Source organism: Osmia lignaria, chromosome 12 (genome assembly GCF_051020975.1).
Source record: "Osmia lignaria lignaria isolate PbOS001 chromosome 12, iyOsmLign1, whole genome shotgun sequence".
In the NCBI taxonomy this organism is placed as follows: Eukaryota; Metazoa; Arthropoda; class Insecta; order Hymenoptera; family Megachilidae; genus Osmia; species Osmia lignaria.
Window position 1 is genome coordinate 3,107,140 of NC_135043.1, and position 22,358 is coordinate 3,129,497.

General features: G+C 39.5%; 1 protein-coding gene and 3 long non-coding RNA genes across 6 annotated transcripts in view; 3 read left to right on the forward strand and 1 right to left on the reverse strand.

The window, feature by feature from the left end:
* The window catches only part of Myo81F (unconventional myosin 81F), a 37,019-nt gene that overhangs the window by 3,613 nt on the left and 11,048 nt on the right, over positions 1-22,358 (reverse strand). For 2 of the 3 annotated variants that reach the window (XM_034321280.2, XM_076691195.1), the window contains exons 3-13: positions 14,248-14,310; positions 7,465-7,717; positions 6,169-6,503; positions 5,514-5,996; positions 4,188-5,088; positions 3,880-4,132; positions 3,720-3,755; positions 2,458-3,508; positions 1,794-2,383; positions 1,537-1,726; positions 12-1,458 (exon numbers count right to left, since the gene is read on the reverse strand). In XM_034321280.2, coding sequence (XP_034177171.1) covers positions 12-1,458; positions 1,537-1,726; positions 1,794-2,383; positions 2,458-3,508; positions 3,720-3,755; positions 3,880-4,132; positions 4,188-5,088; positions 5,514-5,996; positions 6,169-6,503; positions 7,465-7,717; positions 14,248-14,310 — 5,602 coding nt within the window. The remainder of the gene's footprint in view (positions 1-11; positions 1,459-1,536; positions 1,727-1,793; positions 2,384-2,457; positions 3,509-3,719; positions 3,756-3,879; positions 4,133-4,187; positions 5,089-5,513; positions 5,997-6,168; positions 6,504-7,464; positions 7,718-14,247; positions 14,311-22,358) is intronic. The other variant, XM_034321281.2, reaches the window with a different exon arrangement.
* On the forward strand, positions 10,902-12,353 carry LOC117602815 (uncharacterized). Its single transcript, XR_004581038.2, has 3 exons — positions 10,902-11,446; positions 11,569-11,782; positions 11,862-12,353. It is a non-coding gene; the product is annotated as an uncharacterized LOC117602815 (long non-coding RNA).
* On the forward strand, positions 14,673-18,949 carry LOC143305928 (uncharacterized). Its single transcript, XR_013063164.1, has 3 exons — positions 14,673-14,804; positions 18,325-18,575; positions 18,690-18,949. It is a non-coding gene; the product is annotated as an uncharacterized LOC143305928 (long non-coding RNA).
* LOC117602814 (uncharacterized) lies at positions 18,971-19,707 on the forward strand. Its single transcript, XR_004581037.2, has 3 exons — positions 18,971-19,065; positions 19,160-19,314; positions 19,426-19,707. It is a non-coding gene; the product is annotated as an uncharacterized LOC117602814 (long non-coding RNA).

Genomic DNA, 22,358 nt, shown 5'->3' on the forward strand with positions numbered 1-22,358 from the left:
AGAATAATTACCTTTGGCAGTCTCTTCAAGACCAATTTTAGTTTTAATAATTTCCATCACATCTCTAGCTGTAGCCGATGGATGAAACTCAACGGCATGATACTGTCCATCCATAAAATGAAATCTCGCATAAATAGGCCTGCGATTTATCGTGCACATTATCTCCTCCCTGCTCGGTGGCCATTGTCTTCTTCTGGTGCCTTGTGTTTTGTAAAGGCACTTTTCAGCGAATCGAGCGTACTTTCCCTCTTCGGTGACATAGTCGCTGGCGCATCGTTTCAGATGCGCGATCAAATATTTTCGAATTACTTTCTGCGGAGGTAAGATCACCGAACAGGCTAGAGAAAGTAACGCCCAATGCCTGAGATTCACCCGACTGTTTGGATCAGGGTGATCGGTAGTTTGCTTAATCAATTGAAGATACAATTCGCCTAATAAGTTTTCTTTCCTTATGCAACGTTCCATTACAGTTTGTATCAGGTTCACGTGTTCGTCTTCGACTCTACGAACTGTGTCGCCGTTTTGACCCAGACCAGCGTATGTCAGAATCAATTGGAACACACTAAGAGCTATCTGCTCGTCTGGGTCGGGCAGTTTCGACAGACTCTGAGGTATGGATTGCCTGCTGAACGCCCAATACGCATAAGGGAATCCTTTATATGTTTCACCATGATCAGTGGCGCTACCATGTTCCTGTCTGAGTTTCTCTATCCTGTGTTTCGATAATCTTCTCAGGGTATTCCTCAGAAAACCACCCCCAGAGTCTTGAGGCTTTCTCAGTATCTCAGCGTCCACCAGCGTTCTTCGACAATTAACTAAATTATGATAAAGCCTAATGCGATCTTCATTGGTGATACATTTGAGCTTCTTAGTAGGAACCTCGTTTTCTGTGATCCAGCCAGCCAATGCTGGACAGTAACTAACGATCAAACTACCTATCTCATTCTTCTGGGTCGTTTCAAACACGAAGCACTTGTGCGAGCTGTCAGGATTGTGTCGAAGAAGAGACAGAGTGATGAAAGAATCGCTTGGATCTAGCATAATGCTCTCCACATCCTGATAACGATACTCTGATAAGACGAACTTGTCGTCTGGCTTGATTAACATTAATCCATCGCAGTTGATACCCAAAATCAATTGATTACCGTAGGACCAATAGCCTCGATAAGTGACATTGAACATTGTGGTACCGTAGAGAGGATACTGCATCACGCAAGACAAATACAACACCTTGGCAGCCAGCTCTTTACGACCGGCACCATACTGCCTGTGGGCCTGGGCTATTATTGGCACCCAAACATCGTCGCCACGAGCACGACTTATCCGATAAGGTAAAAAACTGTCTACCTCGCTGTAGTAGTCCAGTCGATCGTTGTCTTTTGGATCGCCCAAAGCGACCTGGGCTTGCAAACCTGCCAACTGGAGCGCGACCTTCTCAGATACTGGAAAGTCATCACACTGAAAGAAGAATTAAAATAAAAGTCAAGTTAAATGTTGTGTGAGAATAATTAAATGATTATATAATTATTCTTTTACCTTGACGACGTTATACACAGCTTGAGCGTACAGCATGTTCACTTCAACAGGATCTTGGGATATTTCTCTGGTGTTTCTGAATAACCTTCGTTTAAATACGAATCGATTATCACCGCTTCCTAAAGTAGCATTATTACTACGACGTAACGTTGAGAAGGTTGATTGTGCTGTGTTCAATTTACATTGTTTCCTTGAAGAACAAAGGATAAATCAGTAGCATAAAAGTTTATCAATAAAATATATTTAATGACACTTACATTTCCCAAGCAGCTATAACGTCGTACAAGTAATCATGGGCCCGCACGTGTTCCTCGCCATCTGGCCTGCTCTGGTAAATTGCCCACCCTTCCAGAGACCTGAGACCTAATTTTTCACCTAATTTAGCAACCGCATCAGCTGCAGTGTCAGTTGGATGCACATCGATCGCCTTGGTTCTTCCATCGAGGAAGAAGAACCGACAAACTATGGTACCTAGTCGTCTCATAGCAGCAATCTCCACCGTTGACGGTGGATGTTGTCTACAGGAGACTTTCGTGTTTTTACAATTGTCTACGCACCACTGAACGTACTGCCTCAGCTTTCCTTCCAGAGCCAAGTTCTTTCGCAGGAAAGATACAAAATACTTGTAAAGTAGCTTGCTCGGTTGGAAAGCAACGATGGCTAAACAAAGTAACAACCAAACGCGTTCTGCCCATTCTGGGTTGGGATTGTTGGTTGCTTGACGCATGCACTGGACGAAAATTTCATCTCTCAGTTCTTCGCGTTCGATGCCATAACCGATTATACTCTGAATCGTTGCAATTTCTTGGTCCAGTTTCATCTCTCCTCTTATGTACTTACATAGATCCTAAGAAAATCGAATAACAAATTTTACAAAGCAAAATTATTTTTTTTTTTTCTCAATAATATACAAATACTTACCCTGAAGACCGAACAAGCCACGTTGACGTTATCAGGATCATACATGTGAATGTGAGAATTAGGTATAGTTGAACCTTTGTAATATGTAACCATCTCGTACTTTGGAATATACTCTACGCTCTTGCCACGTGATTTCCTGGTAAGCGTAGCCATTATCGTTCCCTCGGGGGATCTCTCATGACTATTGAAATAGTTCTGCGCAAATTCTACGATATCATGATAGGTAACCTCGTTATCCGGCTCCTTCTTGTCCTCAAGTTCCTGAAGCTTTCGTTCCACTCTGCATTTACGTCTTTGTTCTCGTTCAACTGGTGGTTGTTGAGGTTGTTGCGACTGTTGTTGTTGTTGTTGCTGTTGTTGTTGAGGTTGATCGTGACCATTTTGTTGTTGCTGAGGTACCGGTTGATGATTATGCAGATGATGGCTGTTCGAGTTTCTCGATTCTGGTCTTGAAGGAGGACTGCCAGCAATTGGTTCTTTGATTACTTTATTGTTTGGTACCGGAGGAGGTGATCCGCAGGATTCACCATTGACTAGCGGCACAGAATTCCCGTTTACGATTGGGCTGCTGGGACTGTTCTCGTCCCTTGGCAAAACAGATTCGTAAATTGGTTCTCCATTATCGGTAGACGAGTCTCCGTTTAAGGCTAAAGACGGCACAGGTGGTGGAGGCGGAGGAGGTTCCGTGGGTTCTGGAAGACTCGGTTGACCAAGTTTGCCAGAATTAGCGCAGGGTATCCTTTGTTGCTGCTGTTGTTGGGAAGGTGAAGTAGCTTCTTGTCCATTTGGAGTGTTTGCTTTGGATTCAGACTTTGCATTCATCTCCATTTCTTGCTGAATTACTGTCTCTAATTCCACGTCGAGATCCTCAACCAATTCGTCCATTTGTTCACCGATTTCCTCGATGATTTGATTTCCTTTCGTCGACTGAACGTCGGATAGAAATGAAAATAGATTGTCAAGATCCACAGACTGTAAATCTGAGGCAGCCATCTTTGAATTCATCTGCTCAGCCATCTGCGACAACGCAGCGATTTCTTCTTGCGCCTTCCTGTAAAATCGAATAATATATTTAAAAACGCGATAGAGTACAGTTTCCATTATGGATAGAGTACAGTTTTCAAGTGCACGGATTAGTCGAGTGCTCTCGCATTTGCGCGTGATTGCATATTAATGTCTGCGTCTACGTTAAAAGCAATTACTTGCTGATCATGCTGCTGTTTAGGGCTTTAATTCGTCATTTAAGCTATCGACGAACTTACCCGGATTCCATTCCGACAATACCATTGTACTGTGTGCTACAAAGGACACAAATGGAAATACTGTTAACGCACAAACAATTGTCCTACGTGAACGTCGCGACAGTTTTCTCTACTGAAATAGATAGGTAGTATTTCATAGTTTCAAACAACTTCATCTCACCTTTGACTCTCCTCCAGAGCTCTCTTGTCCTCCATAAGCCTCCTCTCTTCCTCCAACCTCTCTCTTTTTCTCATCTCTTCGTCTACTCGCCTCATTTCCCTGAGAGCCGCAGCAACTTCTCTTGCAAACACACCACGTAGATGACTTTGGATGACAATGGCTGCTCTTCGTTTTCTAATGAACATTATTCTCAGCTTCCAGCCTCGGTAAGCATGCTGTACCTTCAGTGCAGCGTCCCTTATACGTTTGTACTCTGAAAAACCATCAAATTGTTATTTAATTCCGTTAAACCATTAATTATAACACACCTTTTCGATCAACATAGCCTCTCCATATCTTCTGAATCATCATAGCATTACTGGTAACCATCTGATTCCTAGAGTCTTCGAGAGGCTCGTGCACGTAGCTTCTTAGAAACACTTTAGTCTTTCCAATCTGCCACTCAGTCTCCGGTATACCCTGACTACCAATCAAGCTCCTGACAGCTTCCTTCTCGTCACCGACGCAAGATAAACGTGCTTTGTCTAGGCAACGGTATCTTGCAATGAAATCGTGAAAGGACATGTGAATAGGAAATCCTTCCTTCCTTATTCGAATGATATCTAACATGCCCAGATACTTTAACTGATCAAGAACCAGCTTCTCGTCATAGTGATTGGCCACCTTTTGCATATTTGGCTTGATACATCTTGCGTACCACGGGGTCGTCGCTTGGAGAACATCCACTAAAGCTTGTAATTGATGTCTAAACGAATCGCATAGGGTTGGCTTGCCTTTGGAGGTTCCTCGTGACATAGTTGTCGCATTTCCACTAGCGCGAGCCACTGTGCATCCAAGAAGATCCTGATAAACCGTAATTTCTTGCACAAATTCGTTAGTGCTTCTAGACATGAAGTCGAAGAACACGTCTTGCTGAACGTCCCGATTTTTATCCACGAAACCTTCGACGGTGTAGGTGACGCAGCCGGCATAATGTTTGACGCCGAATTCCTTCTCCCATTTACGACGATCGTCACCTTTCACGTAGCACGGGTGGTTCTCGAATTCCGCGTGCAAATTGGTCAGGTAAGCTAGGTCGGAGCCTTTCGGCATATGGCACTGCTCGGTCAGTAACTTAAGAACACATCGTGGAGGTTTCTCGATTAGTTCCAGGCACATGGTGTTGTCCGTGAAGGTGATATGGGAGTATTGGATCTCTTCCTGTCGGTACTGAAATTCAAAACGCGGTGCGCCGTGTTACGATAATTGGCTAGTGCATCGGGCTGGGTGTCAGTTCATGGGGCATGGAATTAGGCTATTTTTTTATTTGTAACCCCCTATCGCAGGGTGAAATAGCGCAAATAGTAAAGTGTAAATGGTGTATATCAGTGAAATTTAACTTAATACTAATTTCAGCTTTAAAATACATTTTCTACCGAAACGCAATTTATTTTCAATATATTTTATTTCCACCGTGTCACTGAACATGTTAGGTGATCGCGATCGAATTCAATTATCCATCGGTTTTATCGAGGTCAATTTAATTCCACCCCGCCGGTTGTGTAATAGATGTTTCACCCTAGCAATCGGGGGGTTAAGTACATTACACAGCCGACTAAATATACACGGTTTCGAGTGGCTAGCCAACAACTTACGAGCTCCTGTTCCAGTGCGAACACGTAGTGATTGAAAAACTTGTGCAGCTTCTCGTTCGTGTAATTGATACACAGTTGCTCGAAGCTATTCACAGCGAAGTTCTCGAAGCCAAATATATCCAGTACACCGAGGAATCTCGAGCTATCCTGGCCAGGATTCGTGCAGTTGTTTATGTGGTTGATCAACCAGGCGAACGTTCTCGAGTACAACGCCTTTGCCATAGCGTGCCTGTTCTCTCGGGCTTCCTGAACCTTCAAAGGTATCTCCGTAATGTTACCGCGTACGTTTATCTGTCGTATCAACACAACTTTCGTCAGATCTTCGACCTGCAGACCCAGCAACGGAGCCACCGTACCGACGATGTCAAGGTCCTCTTTACTTAGCTCGCATCGTTCGCCATCCACGTCCTCGAAGTTTAAATTGCCCAGCCACAAAATAGCGGACAGGACTCTGAAAATACCCTCGCACATTTCTGGTGCAACCTACGAAATCGAAAGTGATATTTAGAATTCGAAACGGTCACACAAGTAATTGACTTATAAATTATAAGGCTAATGATTGGCAACCGATCAGGCGGTATCACATGCTGAATATTTAACGCTAAATATCCGACCACTAAGCTAAGTTTAAAATGTAATCGTGCAACGTAATTACTTGAAGCACGTTGAACGCGAGCCTAAGAGCATCCAACTTCTTGGAATTAGAGATTCCATCGATCTTCCCGCCTCCAGACTGATTCAGATACTTGTAGTGACTGGCTGGCTTCAATTTATATTGCTCGGCAAATTCTTTGTCCCTCGTACCGGCTTCGACCAGCTGATAGAACACGTGGTAGTTTCTCTCCCCTGCACTTTGGAAGGTGATACGGCTCTGCTCCAGCAAGTAGTCCTGGATGATGCACCCTTTGATCATCCACTTACTGTCGAAGCACACCTGCATGAACTTGCCGAACCGGGAACTGTTGTCGTTTCTCACTGTCTTCGCGTTACCTGTTTTTTAAAATTATTTTTTTAAAGAAATAAAATTATGTAATTGAAGAAGGTACAGAATATAATTATTTGAAAATGAAAAGCATGAAAATATTCTTCTTTCTTTTTCTACGACACACTGTATTGTGTACATTGATTTAATGCCAACAGAAAATATTTTCACAACGAAGCTAGAGGTTCCGTGCCGCTTTGAAGAGGTACAAAAGCAAACGGTACAATTTTTATGATATCCCTTAAATCTTTTCGTCTCTCGTGACCCAGTTTTCACCCCTCGCTCCTACCATTTAACACCTGACTCGTTCGCGGCCTCTTGACTCCGAGTAATGAATCCCCTTTATTTTTAAATGCCATTAGGAATAACGTTCATCGACCCGTTTCATAAAAATCTTCCGTTTACGTCCATTTATTTCTGTGAGCGTTACTTTTAACACCCGCTCGCGGTACGCTTACAAAAAAGAGAGACTTTTATCAAAGGCGTCTAAAATAATATCCGATATTTTAATGAAATAAATTTCGCTTTATTTCAATAAAATTATTTAAACTTTCTAATTGTTTGAAAATTCAAACCTATTATGTGTAACAAAATTTTTAATTGATTTTAAAGCAATTTAAACTGCGAAACTGTTAAATGTGTAGTGTTCATTGACCCGAATTAATCGGGTTTCTAATAAATCTCTATAGACCTAGCAAGAAAATCATGGAACATAATTTCCTCTTCCAAAGACGTGGACCTCCTCTCTCGTTTTTCCTCGAATTTGCATCGCACAGAGGCTCGTAATTTCCAAACGAATTTACACGAAACTTCAGTCAGGCAAAACAGCAGACGTCGGCTCGGGTGTATCGGTGGAGTAAAGCAATTAAGGGCTGAAATTTCTGGGTGAAAATTTCGTGTACGGGTAAATTTCAGGAGAATATAATTAACTGGTTAAATTGCTTATTAGTGGAGCAAGTGGCTAATTACCGAAAGCTTCGAGAATGGTGTTTGCTTCGAGAATTTGTTGTTCAACCCACGTGTCGACATTGCTGGTCACCGAGCAGAGGTATTGCAAGATGAATTTGGTGGTCTCGGTCTTGCCCGCACCACTTTCTCCAGATATAACGCAGGATTGATTACTTTCCGTGTCCTGGAGAGACCTGTACGCCGCCTCGGCCAGGGCGAACACGTGCGGCTCCAGAGAGCCCATCTTCTGTCCATGGTATCGATTCACGTATTCCTATGGAAGAAAGAAAATTCGTCCTTAGAACTTGGCTGAAACATACGAGCTTCTCGTTTCAGATTCTTTTTGTTCGTTTTACTTCGCAATTGTTTGGACTTTGATAAAGCAGTTTGATGACTTCAAGGGTTCCACTGGGTGAACGAAGAAGAAGGAAGAAAAAGAACATAAAAGTCCATTTCCGGCGTACGTTGAGTCTAGCAAATTTGCTAATAAAAACGTCTTTACAGGCTTAAAACATGAAACCTAACTTGCAAGGTAATAAAAAATTATCTCTTTCACTTATTTCAATTACAACAGAACAGAACGGAACAGAATTGTTTCGCAATGCCATTAGGTTTAATTATTGAGTCGAACACAGCGGGCGCGACAAACAGATTCCAATGATCCAATAGAAGGTTTGAATTAAGGGCGACGGGTGGGCTCAACGACCCTGGTAACCCGATTAATTGCAAACGTCATTCGACAGGAGATTCCTGTCGGTCGCTTTCATTTACCGATTCCCTTGGGATATGGTATCACGGCTGTAAAAGGTGTACACCAATAGCTTGATTATAGCTGAGTTTACGTTGTGCGTTTATGGCATCAATAAAGTGACCCCCTGCCTGGTGAATCTACCTTATTTGAAGCCTCGAGTGCATCATTTGTATTTGTTTTCGAGATTATTTTGCAGATGGCTCTGTTGCTACGATGTTTAACGGATTCCCATCAGATATCAATTAGGAAAACATCTTCATATTTTATTCTTATAAATCATAATTAAAAGTAATAAAATTAAATAAGAAAGTAACCACTTCAACTAAATCAATGGGAGATATGTACATTCATTTGTTCTTGAATTTTGACGCCCTTTATAAGATAAAAAGGTACTTAAAAATCCTTAATTAAGAGTAAAGGTTGATAATAACGAATCGTCTGACTTCAACAAATTAATTCATTTCCTGATTGTAAGAGCTTGGTCAACAAGAAAATAATGCCTGCCATTTATTAAAACAAAACCATGGTCTTCTATATAATGAAAGTTTCATAATTTTTTTAACAAGGCACACTTCCCCTGTTAGCCGGGTTTCGAGCCGGTCTCTGTTCATCCATGTATTATGCAGGTTGCACCTTAGCCAGTCTTGCGGCTGCAGCCAGACCCGAGCGAAGTAGTACAACCCAGTTTCTCGTCAGACATCCTCTGCGCAACTCTGAGCGCAGAAAGCGTTAATCCGCTAACCCTCGGCTCGTGAAAATTCATTGGAACGCTTGATCCATTTCCATGAAAACACCGCTAACAAGCGCACACGCGATTTAACTATGTGCGTGCGCAACATTGTCCATCTGTGATGGATATATAAATAAAATACCGTATGAAGAAACCTAAGCTTTCTACGTGTATGAAACTGTATGGAATACCGTAGAATTTTCTAAGGTTTTCTATAAAGGATATTGAAATTTTCCATATGTATTCTAACCTCCAAATTCCAATTTCGCGGGAACCATAACTTTTCCACCTTATCCTTGTATTCTACGTGTTTCCAACCTTTCCAATGTTTCTTCTTTGTTTTTTAAAATCTACAACAGAATATTGGCAACTGCCGCCGGTTTTTGACCAAAAGCTGCATTTACAATGTTTCCACGATTTCTACCTAGATGGGAACATCACCCATGGGTCCTTGCAATTTACTTGAACATTTTGCCGGGAGAGGGAGGACGCGTCGAGATTTCGGTTAGAATATATACAAACGTTTTTAAAAATGTATACACGAGCCGAGGGAACGAAAGTAGATATGAAAAAGGATGAATATTGTATAAACATAGGAGTCCGTAGGTTTTTTGTGGAAAAGGAAATATACACAGACGGCTGCAGAGTAACTTAGCGAAAATTACCTGGGATAAAGTAGCGAGGTTTTAGAGGATTATGGATATTCTCCATTAAAAATTTGCTTATTTTTCAGTCATTTAAAAACTCAAACATACTTTTCTCACATATTATCGTTCAATTTGCTTGTAGGTTGTACTTAAGATACTCCATCTGTTATTCCAATGACAAAAAAGATCGTGCCGATTTAAATCGTATAATAAATTCTCCACTGTCGGACGCACGTTGAATTTGAATGGCCATTCTGTACTATCTGAAACACATTGCGCACGAGTGCATCCGAAAAAGCTTCAGTGAACGACGGCCAACAACCGAAAGACTCTTATCCGCTATTTTCGAAGGGAATTATCGTCAGGCGTGTTTGCGCCGAAGATAAACTTAACCGTGGCCTTAAATCTTTAAGAAAATAAATGGCACGGTAAAAATAGCAGAGTGCAACGAATTCCAGGTGGCCGTCATACGGAAGTCCTGTTTGAACCGTATCTTATCTACACCCTCTGAAAGAGCCACGTGAACAGGGTTTCGACCTACTACGACCGGTGATTGTTTTGCGTTTTACGAACTTCAATTTTCAGCAGCAGTTATTTGAGTGATGTTTGAACAGCTCTTACGTTGCTATCTGTTTTTTATTGCGAAAATGGTCGTCTCGAAAGCACATCTGCTGCTGAGAATTAAATTTCTGATATATGACCTCCATCCATCAGTACTTGCCAATAAAACAGAATTTTATTGTACAGATGGCGCTGAGATGAAGCGAGCAAAATGGTGTCTAAAGAAACGCATCACACTTATCATTTCATTTTTTGCAAGGAAAAATGATTATGGACACAATATATACCGGGTGTCAAGGATTCAAACGATTCTTTTAGAATCTAAGAAATTACTTTCTTCTCCGGAACAAGCAACGAGTGAGAAACAAAAGTGTTTCTCCCTTTACTTTCCACGCTGCGCGCAGAAATAAAAGGCGTATGAAGAATAAGAGCCGCCGGTAAAACGTGCATCTCACGAAAGATTACGACTGTTTGGATTCCATAGGGTCTGTAGGAGCGAAGTCGTGGCTCCATTTATTCCCGCAGCTGCGACTGCGAAATCAGTGCATGGTTCAGCGACTAGAGGCCACGACTCGTGTCAGGACACCCCGGCTGGGCTGGTGCTTACGACCCCTCTCTTTCGAGTCATTGGCCGACGACGTGCAAAGATGAACAGAAACGAGGTGGCACCACGAAGAGGGTTGAAACAGGATCATTTCATACGGATCGTTCCTTTACTAGGTCGTTTGTCGTTGATTAAGACGCTCGATGAAGTTCAACGTGACCGCGATTGGAGATAATTGATCATCGATGACCAGAACTGGGGGGTTTCCCCTTAGAAGTTGATGAGAGGATGTCGTAAATAACTTATTGTTACATCTTTATGAGGATTTATGTGGAGACGTTGTTTGTTGAGGAAAGATTGAAACCGCAAGCTTAGATATAGTACAGTGGTATAACATTCTTAAGGGGGAATAGGAACTTTTCCATAACGCTATGCTAGTCTATGCTACTAAATACTAACAGTGTATTAAAATTTTGGATTACTATGGCTTTAGACTACTAAAGCTTTAGATTACTAAGTTTTAGACTACCAAAGCTTTAGACTACTAACTAAGTCTTTGACTACCAAAACTTTAGACTCCTGAAGTTTAGATTACTAAAGCTTTAGATCACTAATGCCAACTCCTAGTATTACCCACCTATCTAAGCACTGCTATACTAGTCTACTAACAAATCCGAGACAGAAATATACTCTACCTTCCTTCCAATCACCACAGGAGGAAGGAAGATTGCAAGGGTATAGTGAGAGGATAATTTTGAAGGAATTACAGTGTAAGTTGTGTTTGAAAGTACATCACAATGACTGCATTAATAGCAGCAATTATAAAGAGTGATTCTTCATCTACTACCACATAGGATTAACCAAGAAATAATCCCTACACAATGCATTACAGGGACGCGTCGAATTTCTCAGCAACGGAAGAACAAGCCAGCCTCTTTATTTGCATGGAAACGTAACGAATCATCGGTGTTCACGTGACCGAGCTCTATTCTTCTACCGAGAATGAGACTCCAGAAAGAGGGACAGGTTTTTCTGGAACGAAGAAAAAGTCTGTTCGGTAGGAAAGCAAGTAAAATGAAAGCTCGTTGTTTCGCAGCAGGTCACAGGTTTGTTACATGGATTATAATATAAACTAATGACGAGGCAAATGGTCCATTTACCTGAGATAGATCGTCTGTGACATAGATTGGCGCGGTTGATTACTCGGAAACCACACTCGGATCGATCGTGGTGGAAGAAAAGAGCATGGAAAGTCGAGCGATACGGAATGCACAACGACGGGATAAAAATGTTCCCATACCGTGGACTATTGGCGTGGTGCGACGCGTATGAAGAAGCAGCACCAGGGAATATCGAGATGCTCCAGTTGCTTTTGTTCCGCAGAAACACGCCTGATAAACGGGAGCCTCGTTCTTTGACCTGGCAACTATGTTTTCCGCGGGATTAATTAACGAGTCTGTTATTCTTTCACTGATTATACTATGTTTCAGCTTCACGAGAAACACCTTCAACTTCTCATCAAGTGCTTTTATTCGATTAATTTACACAAATCAACTACATACTTTATCTGTAGTATTTTCATTTCATCTTGTAGATTTATATATTTATTTTTTTAAAGTAAATAAAGTTTTTCTCTTTTCTAAGTTAACTCTTTGAGGCACGGAATTTTTGACAATAACAAACCCAAGTTGAACAGAAATTTTATTCTTATAAAATTTAATAAATTAGGTTCATTTTAATTAATAGAGAAATAAAATTACATAAAATTGATCAAAAATTTACAAAAAAAACAACATTTAATTAATTAATTGAATGGGACATAAACAGCCCCGCCGTGCTTTGTGGGTCTATGAATGGTATTGATTAAAACACATTGATGAACACAGTGTGCTGTTGAAGTAGCTGGGTCTCAATACAAACCTCTGTATCGAGTAATTTTAATTTTTCGAGTTGGTATAAAAAACATCCCAACATGCATATTTAGGTATCGAAAAGGTGGGACATTTTTAGCTCCACCGTGCTTCAAAGAGTTAAAGATTTCTTCTGAACACAGGTACACAAGTTGTTTATAAAAAGAAAATTAATATTAGTATATTTTTAATTAAGAGGACACTTATGGAAAAATATAGTGGTTTGTTCATTGGTATGTTTAATAGTTTGCCGTTGACAGAGATGGGTACCCGGGTACCGAGAGGAAAGGACGAGGCTCTGCGAAGGCTCTGCGAAGGCTCCAGGGCAACCACGACGAGTCTCCGAATCCGATGTGCGCTCAAGCCCGATCAATAACACGGGGCGTGCACCACACCGAGCTACCCTTTTCCTTCTCGTCAGCCAGGGGTCCTCCGGTTGGTACCCCAGCTGATCTCCGATATCAATTGATCTATTAGCACAATCCTTTCAACTTTCTCTGCAAATTCAACTTTAATACATTGACTGCCACGCCAACCACATAAGAGCAATTAAATTTCTATAAGAATTAAAATTTTCTATATCTTCATTGTGGCAGTCAACGTGTTTGCAATATTAATTTGTAATTAAATTCATTTCATAATGGCCATGCTAGAAATGAATTACTTTTCTATTAATTAATTATCAAGACTTTCATAATGAAATAATTTTCTGTCTCCATAGAACGAGAAATGCAAACTGAAAGTGTTATTAATTTACTAATTCGATTAGTTCTGGTAAATAATTGATTGTTAGTAAGAGAATACGGTGACCCAGAAAACCTATCAAGAGTTGATCGTTCATTTGGCGATATCTTTGCGAAAGCACGTCGCGGCTTCCGTTTCCTGTTTTCAAACCGAGGCCTAGCAATTCCAATATGATAAAGGCGTCCTGTCCTCGTACGTTTCGCAACACGATAAAATGTACACCAAATAAATATACAAATTTCTTGATAAACTATGCAATATGAAAGTTTCAAAATCTTGAAGATTCAATCGGAAGTCGATTCTTAAGAAAGTTCCTCAACGATTTCAATTTAATAACGGAACTTTAATGATATCTATGCTAAAGTATTTAATTACGTAAAGAAAGAAAGAGTTAATTATTATTTCTATCGGAGAGGGGATCGGCACGTGCTGCCTTTCTTCTTTGAGAGCCGACGCTTAATATTTGTTATTCTTCGAGGGTACTTCCGGCTCGCATTTACCGCAGGAAGTGCGTAAGTAACTATGGTACCACGCATGTTTCAATTTAACAATTTATCTTTCAAATTAATTACGATAAATAAATAAAACTAAATTAATAGTATTGCTAATAAATATTTTTCCATATTTAAAATTGTAATAGCAATAGCAACACAAAGAAAATAAATAATTGCGATCTTTAGATTTGAACGACGTTATTTCAGAACTATAATTCATAATTCAGCCAGGGGGGTACTATTGATTCGTTTTCTCAATCATTCCAATTATTCCCGATCGTATAATGAGCGAAATTTCAATTCCCATTCAACCTCCAATAATTCATTGTTCGCGTAGGCATAGAAGGAAAGAAAAACAACAAGCGTATTCATCTTAAGTAGCGCTATTAAAGATAATTTCAACAATGATTCTAATTTACTTACATTCGTGTAGAAGTCCACTTCTTTGTACGGATTCACAGCCACCAATATGGATCCTGTGTACGTCTACGATTGTATTACTGAGTTAAGGAAAATATAGGAGCAGACTCTATTCAATAGAATATTTCGCTAATTATAATAATTTTTGAGGCTGTGTTTCCGAATGGCCCCACCAAAATTGAGGACTCAGGTTCGGTATATAAGCTAAATTGACTGCAAGAAAACGATGTCTTACCGTTTTCGAGATATCGTGGTAAGGTTAGGTAAGATTAGATTAGATTAGGTTAGGTTCTGTACATGCGCGGGTTACGTTCAGTATCGAATAGCGCATGCGCAATATTGAATAGCGCATGCTCAGTATCAAATAGCGCATACGTTGTCCCAAAATTACACAAAAATTTCTTACCACGATATCTCAAAAACGGTGAGACATCCAGCTCTGAAACCAATTTTAATCGGTTTCTGGTAGTCAATTTAAGTTATATATCGAACCTGAGTTCTCAATTTTGGTGGGGCCATTCGGAAACTATACAAAATTGTACCACGATATCTCAAACACGGTAAGACATCCAGCTCTGCAACCAATTTTAATCAGTTTCTGATAGTCAATTTAGGTTATATACCGAAACTGAGTTCTCAATTTTAGTTGGACCATTCGGAAACTGATCCATTTTTGAATTCGTAAATGCTGAAATAACAAACAATTTTAATTTAATCCTTTCAACACTGATGCGAGTATTTAGATTTAGTATACTTTGGAAGTTAGGTTGAGGCTATATTGAATTTTACGAATTTGATGAAATAATTTAATTCAAATAACTTTGTAGGTTTAGATCAAGATTGACCCTACCATTCGAACGATTGATGCAAGAGTGAGAGGGGGAAAAAAAAGGAAAAGTGTATGTTTAGCGCGGTTGAAAGGAACCGTGTCGACGGTATTATTTCTTCTTTCCTTCAACCTCGTGAACCGCCTTGAATGATAATGTGACATGCATTCCCAATGGGAGTGCACACCGTCTTTCACGTCACACGATGCGAAAACTCGCACGTAAATGCGTGACGGTATTTTTTAAATACACTTTTTCTTTCTCTTTTTTCACCACCTGTTTGGAGAATGTGTGCCCCTCATTCTGATGATCGAGAAGTAAACGTAAACCTCGGCTATGACATTAGAACAAAAAAGATCATTTTTTATATTTTTGGAAAATTTTGTAATTTGTCTTCAATTGAATAGTCCAAGAAACCTACTAAAACTTCCACCCCCTGTAATTATGCAATTTATTGTAGTAGCATGACTGACTAATTGGTACTGTAATTAACTAAAATATGGATTCCAATGGGTAATCATCGGGCAACTCTACCCTGCCTCGGCGAGAAAAAAAGTTAGACAATAACAAAAAAAGTGGTGCATTCAGTGGTCGGTAAAAAGCGAAGGAAACGGAAGTCGAGCAGGCAACTAAGGGATGCGAAAGGTTTTTAACGATCCGTCTACTAGTGCTCGTCTCCAGACTTCTCTTTCTTCATTTTTCCTTTTCTCGGGATGGTTCAGACCGTGTTATCGAAATACCAGCAACCCTCCGCACCCTATTGAATTCAACGAAGAAGATTATCGAGCTCGAAATCCAACTGTCGGTTCTCCTGCTGGCTTGCATAATACCCGAACGAATGACATGGTTTCGATGGCTGTTTTTAAGGGTGGGGATCGGCGAAATGACGTCACAGTCGGGGGTGAAGCCGAAGGGATGACTCATGGAATGAATGCCTGAAGCAAGAAAGGGGATAATACACTTATATGCCTATAGTACCCTTCTGCAACATTTCGAACAGAGGGGAACACTTTGCGGCTATTTTGGACTCCACCGAGTCTCGCTTACACTTTGCAACAATCTGCATGGTACCAGACCATTTCTCCAACCCCTTTCTTCCTAAGAATATTCAAAAACCCAAGAAAATCAGAACAGGAATCAATTTAGGCTTCTCTAAGAAAAATAGCAATATAAGGGAAGTAGGAATTCCCAAAATCTTCATTTTCACGATATTAACCCTTGAACAGCGGAGCCTGAATCAATCGTGACCCAAACTTATTAGAAAACATGTTCAAGGATATTAATCTAAAGATAAATGGGATCCAGTTATTCCTTTTAGCGGAAGTCGCAAAACCATAAATCGATATATCATTTCAACGTAGTTTTTAACCGACTTCGAAAAAGGAGGAGGTTACTCAATTCGATCAGTATTTTTTTTTTTTTTTTTTTTTTTTTTTTTTTTTTTTTTTTTTGCTGCGAACTTCTGATACAATCGTTACAATTACAAATGTTTTCAGCCGTATTTATAACGTTCCGTATTTTTTCATACGACTTGTTAATTACCAAATTCGCCATCCCGCAATCAAATCGTTATTGGTAGCATCATTTATTCGAGTATTTTTATTAATTTTGATATGTATTTAATATACTATTTAAAGATTAAATAGGTTTTATTAATAACTGTGGAGTATTGGTATAAATGAAATATAATTTATTTTATACTTTTTAGCCCATTTTGTTAATGCAGCAAGAGTCATGTAGTTGTATAAATAAAACATAAATTATTTTACACTTTTTAGCGGATCTCGAAGTTAGTTGCAATAAAAATCATTTTGTACATGCCATTTACGAATATTATAATCATTTTTGCCAGAAATGAACGGATCTCGAGATATCGAGTTTTTTCGAAAAATGGGGGCTTTTTCTAAAATACCAATCTTCATCCAGATTTCGAGTGTGTTATTAACTGATATATTAAATGATAGGTTTGTTGTATGTATATCGACAGGTTAGGTTACGTAAAACCTTGTTCTATGGGTTAGTTGTTGATACAATCATTGTGCTACCGTGCAGGTTAAATATTCGTTAATCAAACCAACCTTCGGTTAAAAATCTTTTCTATCAAACTCAGTTCTACTCTAGATACGGACACCATCTCACGACTATGTAGCACAGCCAACAAATTTCAACAACATATTGACCTTTTCGCAAATCCTATTAATAAAATAAAAACCAATATCTACAGAGCTCTCACTGTTAATGAAAGCGCAGCGTAGCGTCGTAGCATGCGTATTATAATCTGTCTAGGCTGATAATAATTGTGTGTGTTGACTGTCGAGCGTCCTTTGTTTATATTAGCATAACTTTTCTTATTCACCATTAGTATGTAAGCAATTTCTACTTATTTCATATTCTGTGTAAAAAGGGTTTCACCCGTTTAGAAGCTAAATAAATAAACAAAGGTTTGGTTGGTTAGGTTGTCGTTTCGACAGATTAGGTTAGGTTAGGTTAGGTTATTTTTTTAATTAAGTTTAACGGATTTCCGGCGGTTTTTTAACTGTAACTTGAAAACGACACGACCGATTTTTATTTTCTTGATACCTTTTTACTCGGTACATAATTCTGCGTAAGACATTACAAAATAAGATTTTTAGAAGCACATTTGACGATTTTAGAAAAAACGCCCATAGACTTTAGGCAGAAATTTGAAGTTGTCGTCTCCCATATACTGGAATGTAAAGGTTTTCCGAAAAAAAATCGAATATCTCGAGAATCGTTCACTCACGGTAAAAATGATTATGATATTCGTAAATGGCATGTAAAACTACGTCGAAATGCTATATCTATGTATTTATGGTTTCGTGACTTCCGCTAAAAGGAACTATATACGATAGATGTATAACTTTTATACGAAAGACTTTGGTATATATTGGAAGAATAATTTTAAAAGAACATTGTAATATTTAGAAAACGCAAATAATGTGAAACGCAAGATTAAATTAAAATTGTGGCTTCCTCCATGGTCCGCCGTCCGAGGGTTAATATTAGGAGTGATTTAAAAACAAAATATATTAAGATATTAAAAAATTGAATGCGGAAATTTTTTGTTCTCTTTACACGGTGAGAGATTTAAAAGCCAAAGGCACCAACCTTTCAGAGACTACTTCGACTTACGCGTGTTACGTCTATTTTAGTCGGCGACCTTTTCTGTCCGCCAGCAAATATTGCCTCCTTTATTGCGACGTAAAGTTGGCCTTCTACCTGTCGTTTACAGAATTCCAGTTACCCTGGCGACCACAGCTAGCTTTCCATCGATTGTACACGAAAAATGAAGAACGACAGGACACAGAAACGTATCGTGCCCCTTCTTTAGTAACATCTATCAACTGCTGCTTCCTTACACACCAAAACCAATATCCTCTAAAAGACTCGAGTAATGGCAATGGAATTTGTATTTAATGGAGAAATTCTACAAATTTTTCTTTAAGAAGAAAAATAGGACTAACTGTGATTTCATTCAAAAGGGTAAACCATCCTTAAATTAATTTCTTTTTTTTTTTTCAATAAAAATATTACTCAAAATAATGTCTCTTTCTTTCATCTTACCAAAGGAAATTACGACTGTTTGTAATCTTACAGGAAACTCCTTACAAGCAACCGCGTTTCCTTTCATTGTCGTCCCCGATATTAATCTTCCTATTCTACAAGTCGTCCACGAAGAAGCATTGTAAAAAAAAAAAAGAAATATCATTCAAAGGACTCTGCTAACTCGTAGAAGATCTTTCGTAATTTCACAACTTTAGATTTCTCTGGCGAAGAGCATTTGGTAATGATATTACACTAAATGGTAACGTGGTTGAGAGAAGAGTTCAAATAGAAAAAAGAATCTCCTAGCTTTGATCGGATTTAACGGTAGAACAGTCAGAAAGGAAACTAGACTGAAAGCGAGAGATGAAAACAGAAGGAAATCGCTATATTGAACACTTTAGCGAGCACAGGGAAAATTGTCTTTTAGGTAGGACGGTTTATTTGTCTTTGGACGAGGAGTCTGGCAGAAGAACTTCAAAAGACGGAAATGTAACCGTTTTTCCTTTCTATTTTGTTCAAAGGATGAAGAATTTCCTCTGGTGTTTACGGATGTCTTTTGCAATTAAAATGACGAGCCTGTGAACCGTTTATTGGATAGGAACACTTGTGGTCTGGTTTGATTATATTATTAGGCTGATGCATACCAAATGGTTAATTTCGAAACACGGATAGTCTGGTACTGTTTGATGACATAAAAGTATTACAAAATGACACTAACAAGTCGTGCATTTTGAACGAGTCATCATTTCTCTCATTAACAGTGATCGATGATTGAATTTGCTTCTAGGCTATATCTACGCTATATTGGAACGTAGGCTTACAATGCGGTGACTGATGACGGTCAGCAAACCAAGTTCGAGGGTCAACACATATGGCAGGCAAACATAAGGTGGCTGACCCAAAAAGAGAAGCTTGTGAGCTCGAGCCAGCAGCTCGGACAAACAGAGCATGAAATTTTCAATAAAACCTAGCCCCATGGCAACTGTTTGACTTAAAAAACAAGGTTGACCTCAAAAGAGACGTCTTTGTGAAGACGAAGACGGTACCAAGGTGAGCATGAAACGTCTAACCCTTTTAATGTACTACTAAGAAGCCCTAGATTTGTAGAATCCTATTGCCCATCCAATGGAACGAGTCAGTAAATGTAAACAAAACAGCTGCGTAGTGTTCAGGCGATGGATATTAGCGGCTGTTACTATTGGCAGTTAAGTGTCGACGAGTTGGCAGGGCCAACTTTCGGCGGTCTTTTGCCGTGGGCCCTTACTTGGAAAGCCAGGAGGGAACTTAGCGTTTTTCAAATACGCACACCGCGATCATAGCAAAATCCCGTATATAGGGTGCGCAAAAATTATTTGTCATGATTTTGGAAGATGACTTTACACCTATTGTTATTGTTCTAAAAGAAGTAGCTTTTCATTTTTTAGTATGCAGGGATCGATATACCATAAGCCGATCCTGCTTCGAGCCCGAGAATTTAAATACATTATACATTTACTGACTCGTCTCGTTGGACGGACTATAGATTTGGAAGATCATATATTTGGGAAATCCTTGGTTTGGGAAGCCTTAAATTTGGAAAATTCTAAATTTAGAGAACCGTAGATTTGAAAAATTCTGGATTTGGGAAATCATAAATTTGGAGAGCCCTAGATTTGAAGGATTTTAGATTTGGAGAATCCTAGATTTTGCGAGTCCTCGATTTGGAGAACTTTAGATTTAGGGAACCCTAGATTTGAAGAGTCTTGTATCTAGGGAACCTTAAATTTAGGAAGCCTTAGATTTAAGGAACCCTAGATTTGAAGGATTCTGGATTTGGGGAATCCTAGATTTTGCGAGTCCTCGATTTGGAGAACTTTAGATTTAGGGAACCCTAGATTTGAAGAGCCTTGTATCTAGGGAACCCTAAATTTGGGAAGCCTTAGATTTAAGGAACCCTAGATTTGAAGGATTTTGGATTTGGGGAATCCTAGATTTGGGGAACCCTAAATTTGAAGAACTTTAGAGTCGGGGTACCCTAGATTTGAGGAGCCTCAGATCCAGGGAACCCTAGGTTTGAAGGATTCTGGATTTGGAGAATCCTAGATTTGAGGGGCCCTCAATTTGGGAAACTTTAGATTTAGGGAACCCTAGATTTGAGAAGTCCTCAAAGCTTTGCAACAAAATTGTGACAACGTATAATCCTCCTAATGTGAGACCCAAAGCAACCAATATACAAGATTCACAAGAAAAAAGTGATTAATCGATGACGAAGGCGTCGCGTTTACGCTCGTAACCACGGATCGACTTTGCTCTTCCTTTTGGTGGCCTAATTCGCTCGTATCGATGGGTTCTGCAAACACGGGATAGGGTTGTCGAGTGGCGTTGCATATCCGGCCATACACTCTAGCCCTGTTCCGTTCTTTTGCCCTTCTTCCCTCACATAGGGACGCCGCTAAAAGGTGGCCGTGTTCATCCTCGACGAAAGCAATTGAAAGCGGCTAAGAGCGCTTCGCCAGCGAGAGGTTAATGAGAGCGAGCCTACCCTCTTCCACACGAGCGTACACGGCTACCGGAAGTAAGGCGCAGAAACAAATGGTCGGATACGGAAAAACTGCTACCGGATAGAAGATACAATTTATTTGTGAAATCTTACTGATATCATTTCGACATTACTTTAAATTAACCTTTTTTTATAAATAATATTAAAAAGAAATTAATGCACAAAATAATAACTATTCAAAGGGTTAATTTAAAATTGATTCATTTTTATCATTTATAAAATAATTCACTTCACGAATCATCAATGTGTACAAATTAACACCCACACGAGGAGAGGATCAAATTTAACCCTCACAAAGAGAGAGCAACTCTTCCATCGACCACCCATTGTCTACGGGTACACGAGGCACTCGGTGCACTTTTTTTTTCGTCGGAGGCTCGCTTCTCTTTCGCGATATCGGATTAACTCTAGCCTCGACGACATCGTCGAAACCGGAAGCTGAAAATCCCCTCTCACCCCGTGCAACCCCAGTTATCCGATCGAGCATCATCGTTCCTCCTACACCCGTTATCTCCTTTACCCTCCGCTTCGATCAATGTGTTTTAATTTTGCGGCAACTTGCTCACCACCAAACTAACATTTGATAGAAAAAGATACTTGGTTTTGTATCACTTCTACGTCCTTTCGGTTTGGTTCGAAATGAAGCACTCGTAAAGTGAAATTTTCAATTGCTTGTTTTTCTGTCTGCACTTTTAACTGGCACTTTTAATCTATTTCTCTTGTTTCAATAATAATAATTACAGTGACTTGCAGTGCTTACAAAATTTGTTTTTAGGTGATGCATATCAAATGTTTAATTTTGAAACTTCGAAATTTTGATAGTCTGATAAAATTTCATGACACAAAAGTATCGCAAAATAACATTTGTGATGCATCAAATTAAAGCTTGAATTTTACTGCGAATGACTGTATAAATGATTCATCATAAAATTCTATATTCCTACGTGAATACCTATGCGACGTTTAAACGCCTCATTTCAGGCAAAATCCTATCGTCATCTTAATTATCTGATTCACTTATCAAGTAAATATAATAAATTCCATTTAGGTGAATCTTCCTCTCTTTATCAGGGAAACATTTCCTACCGGTCGATCGAATCTCGTTAACTTAGTGATGGACGAGACTAATTACTGAAAACCGGTACAAGTGTTGCCTCGTTCTTGCACCCCAATTAATTTCG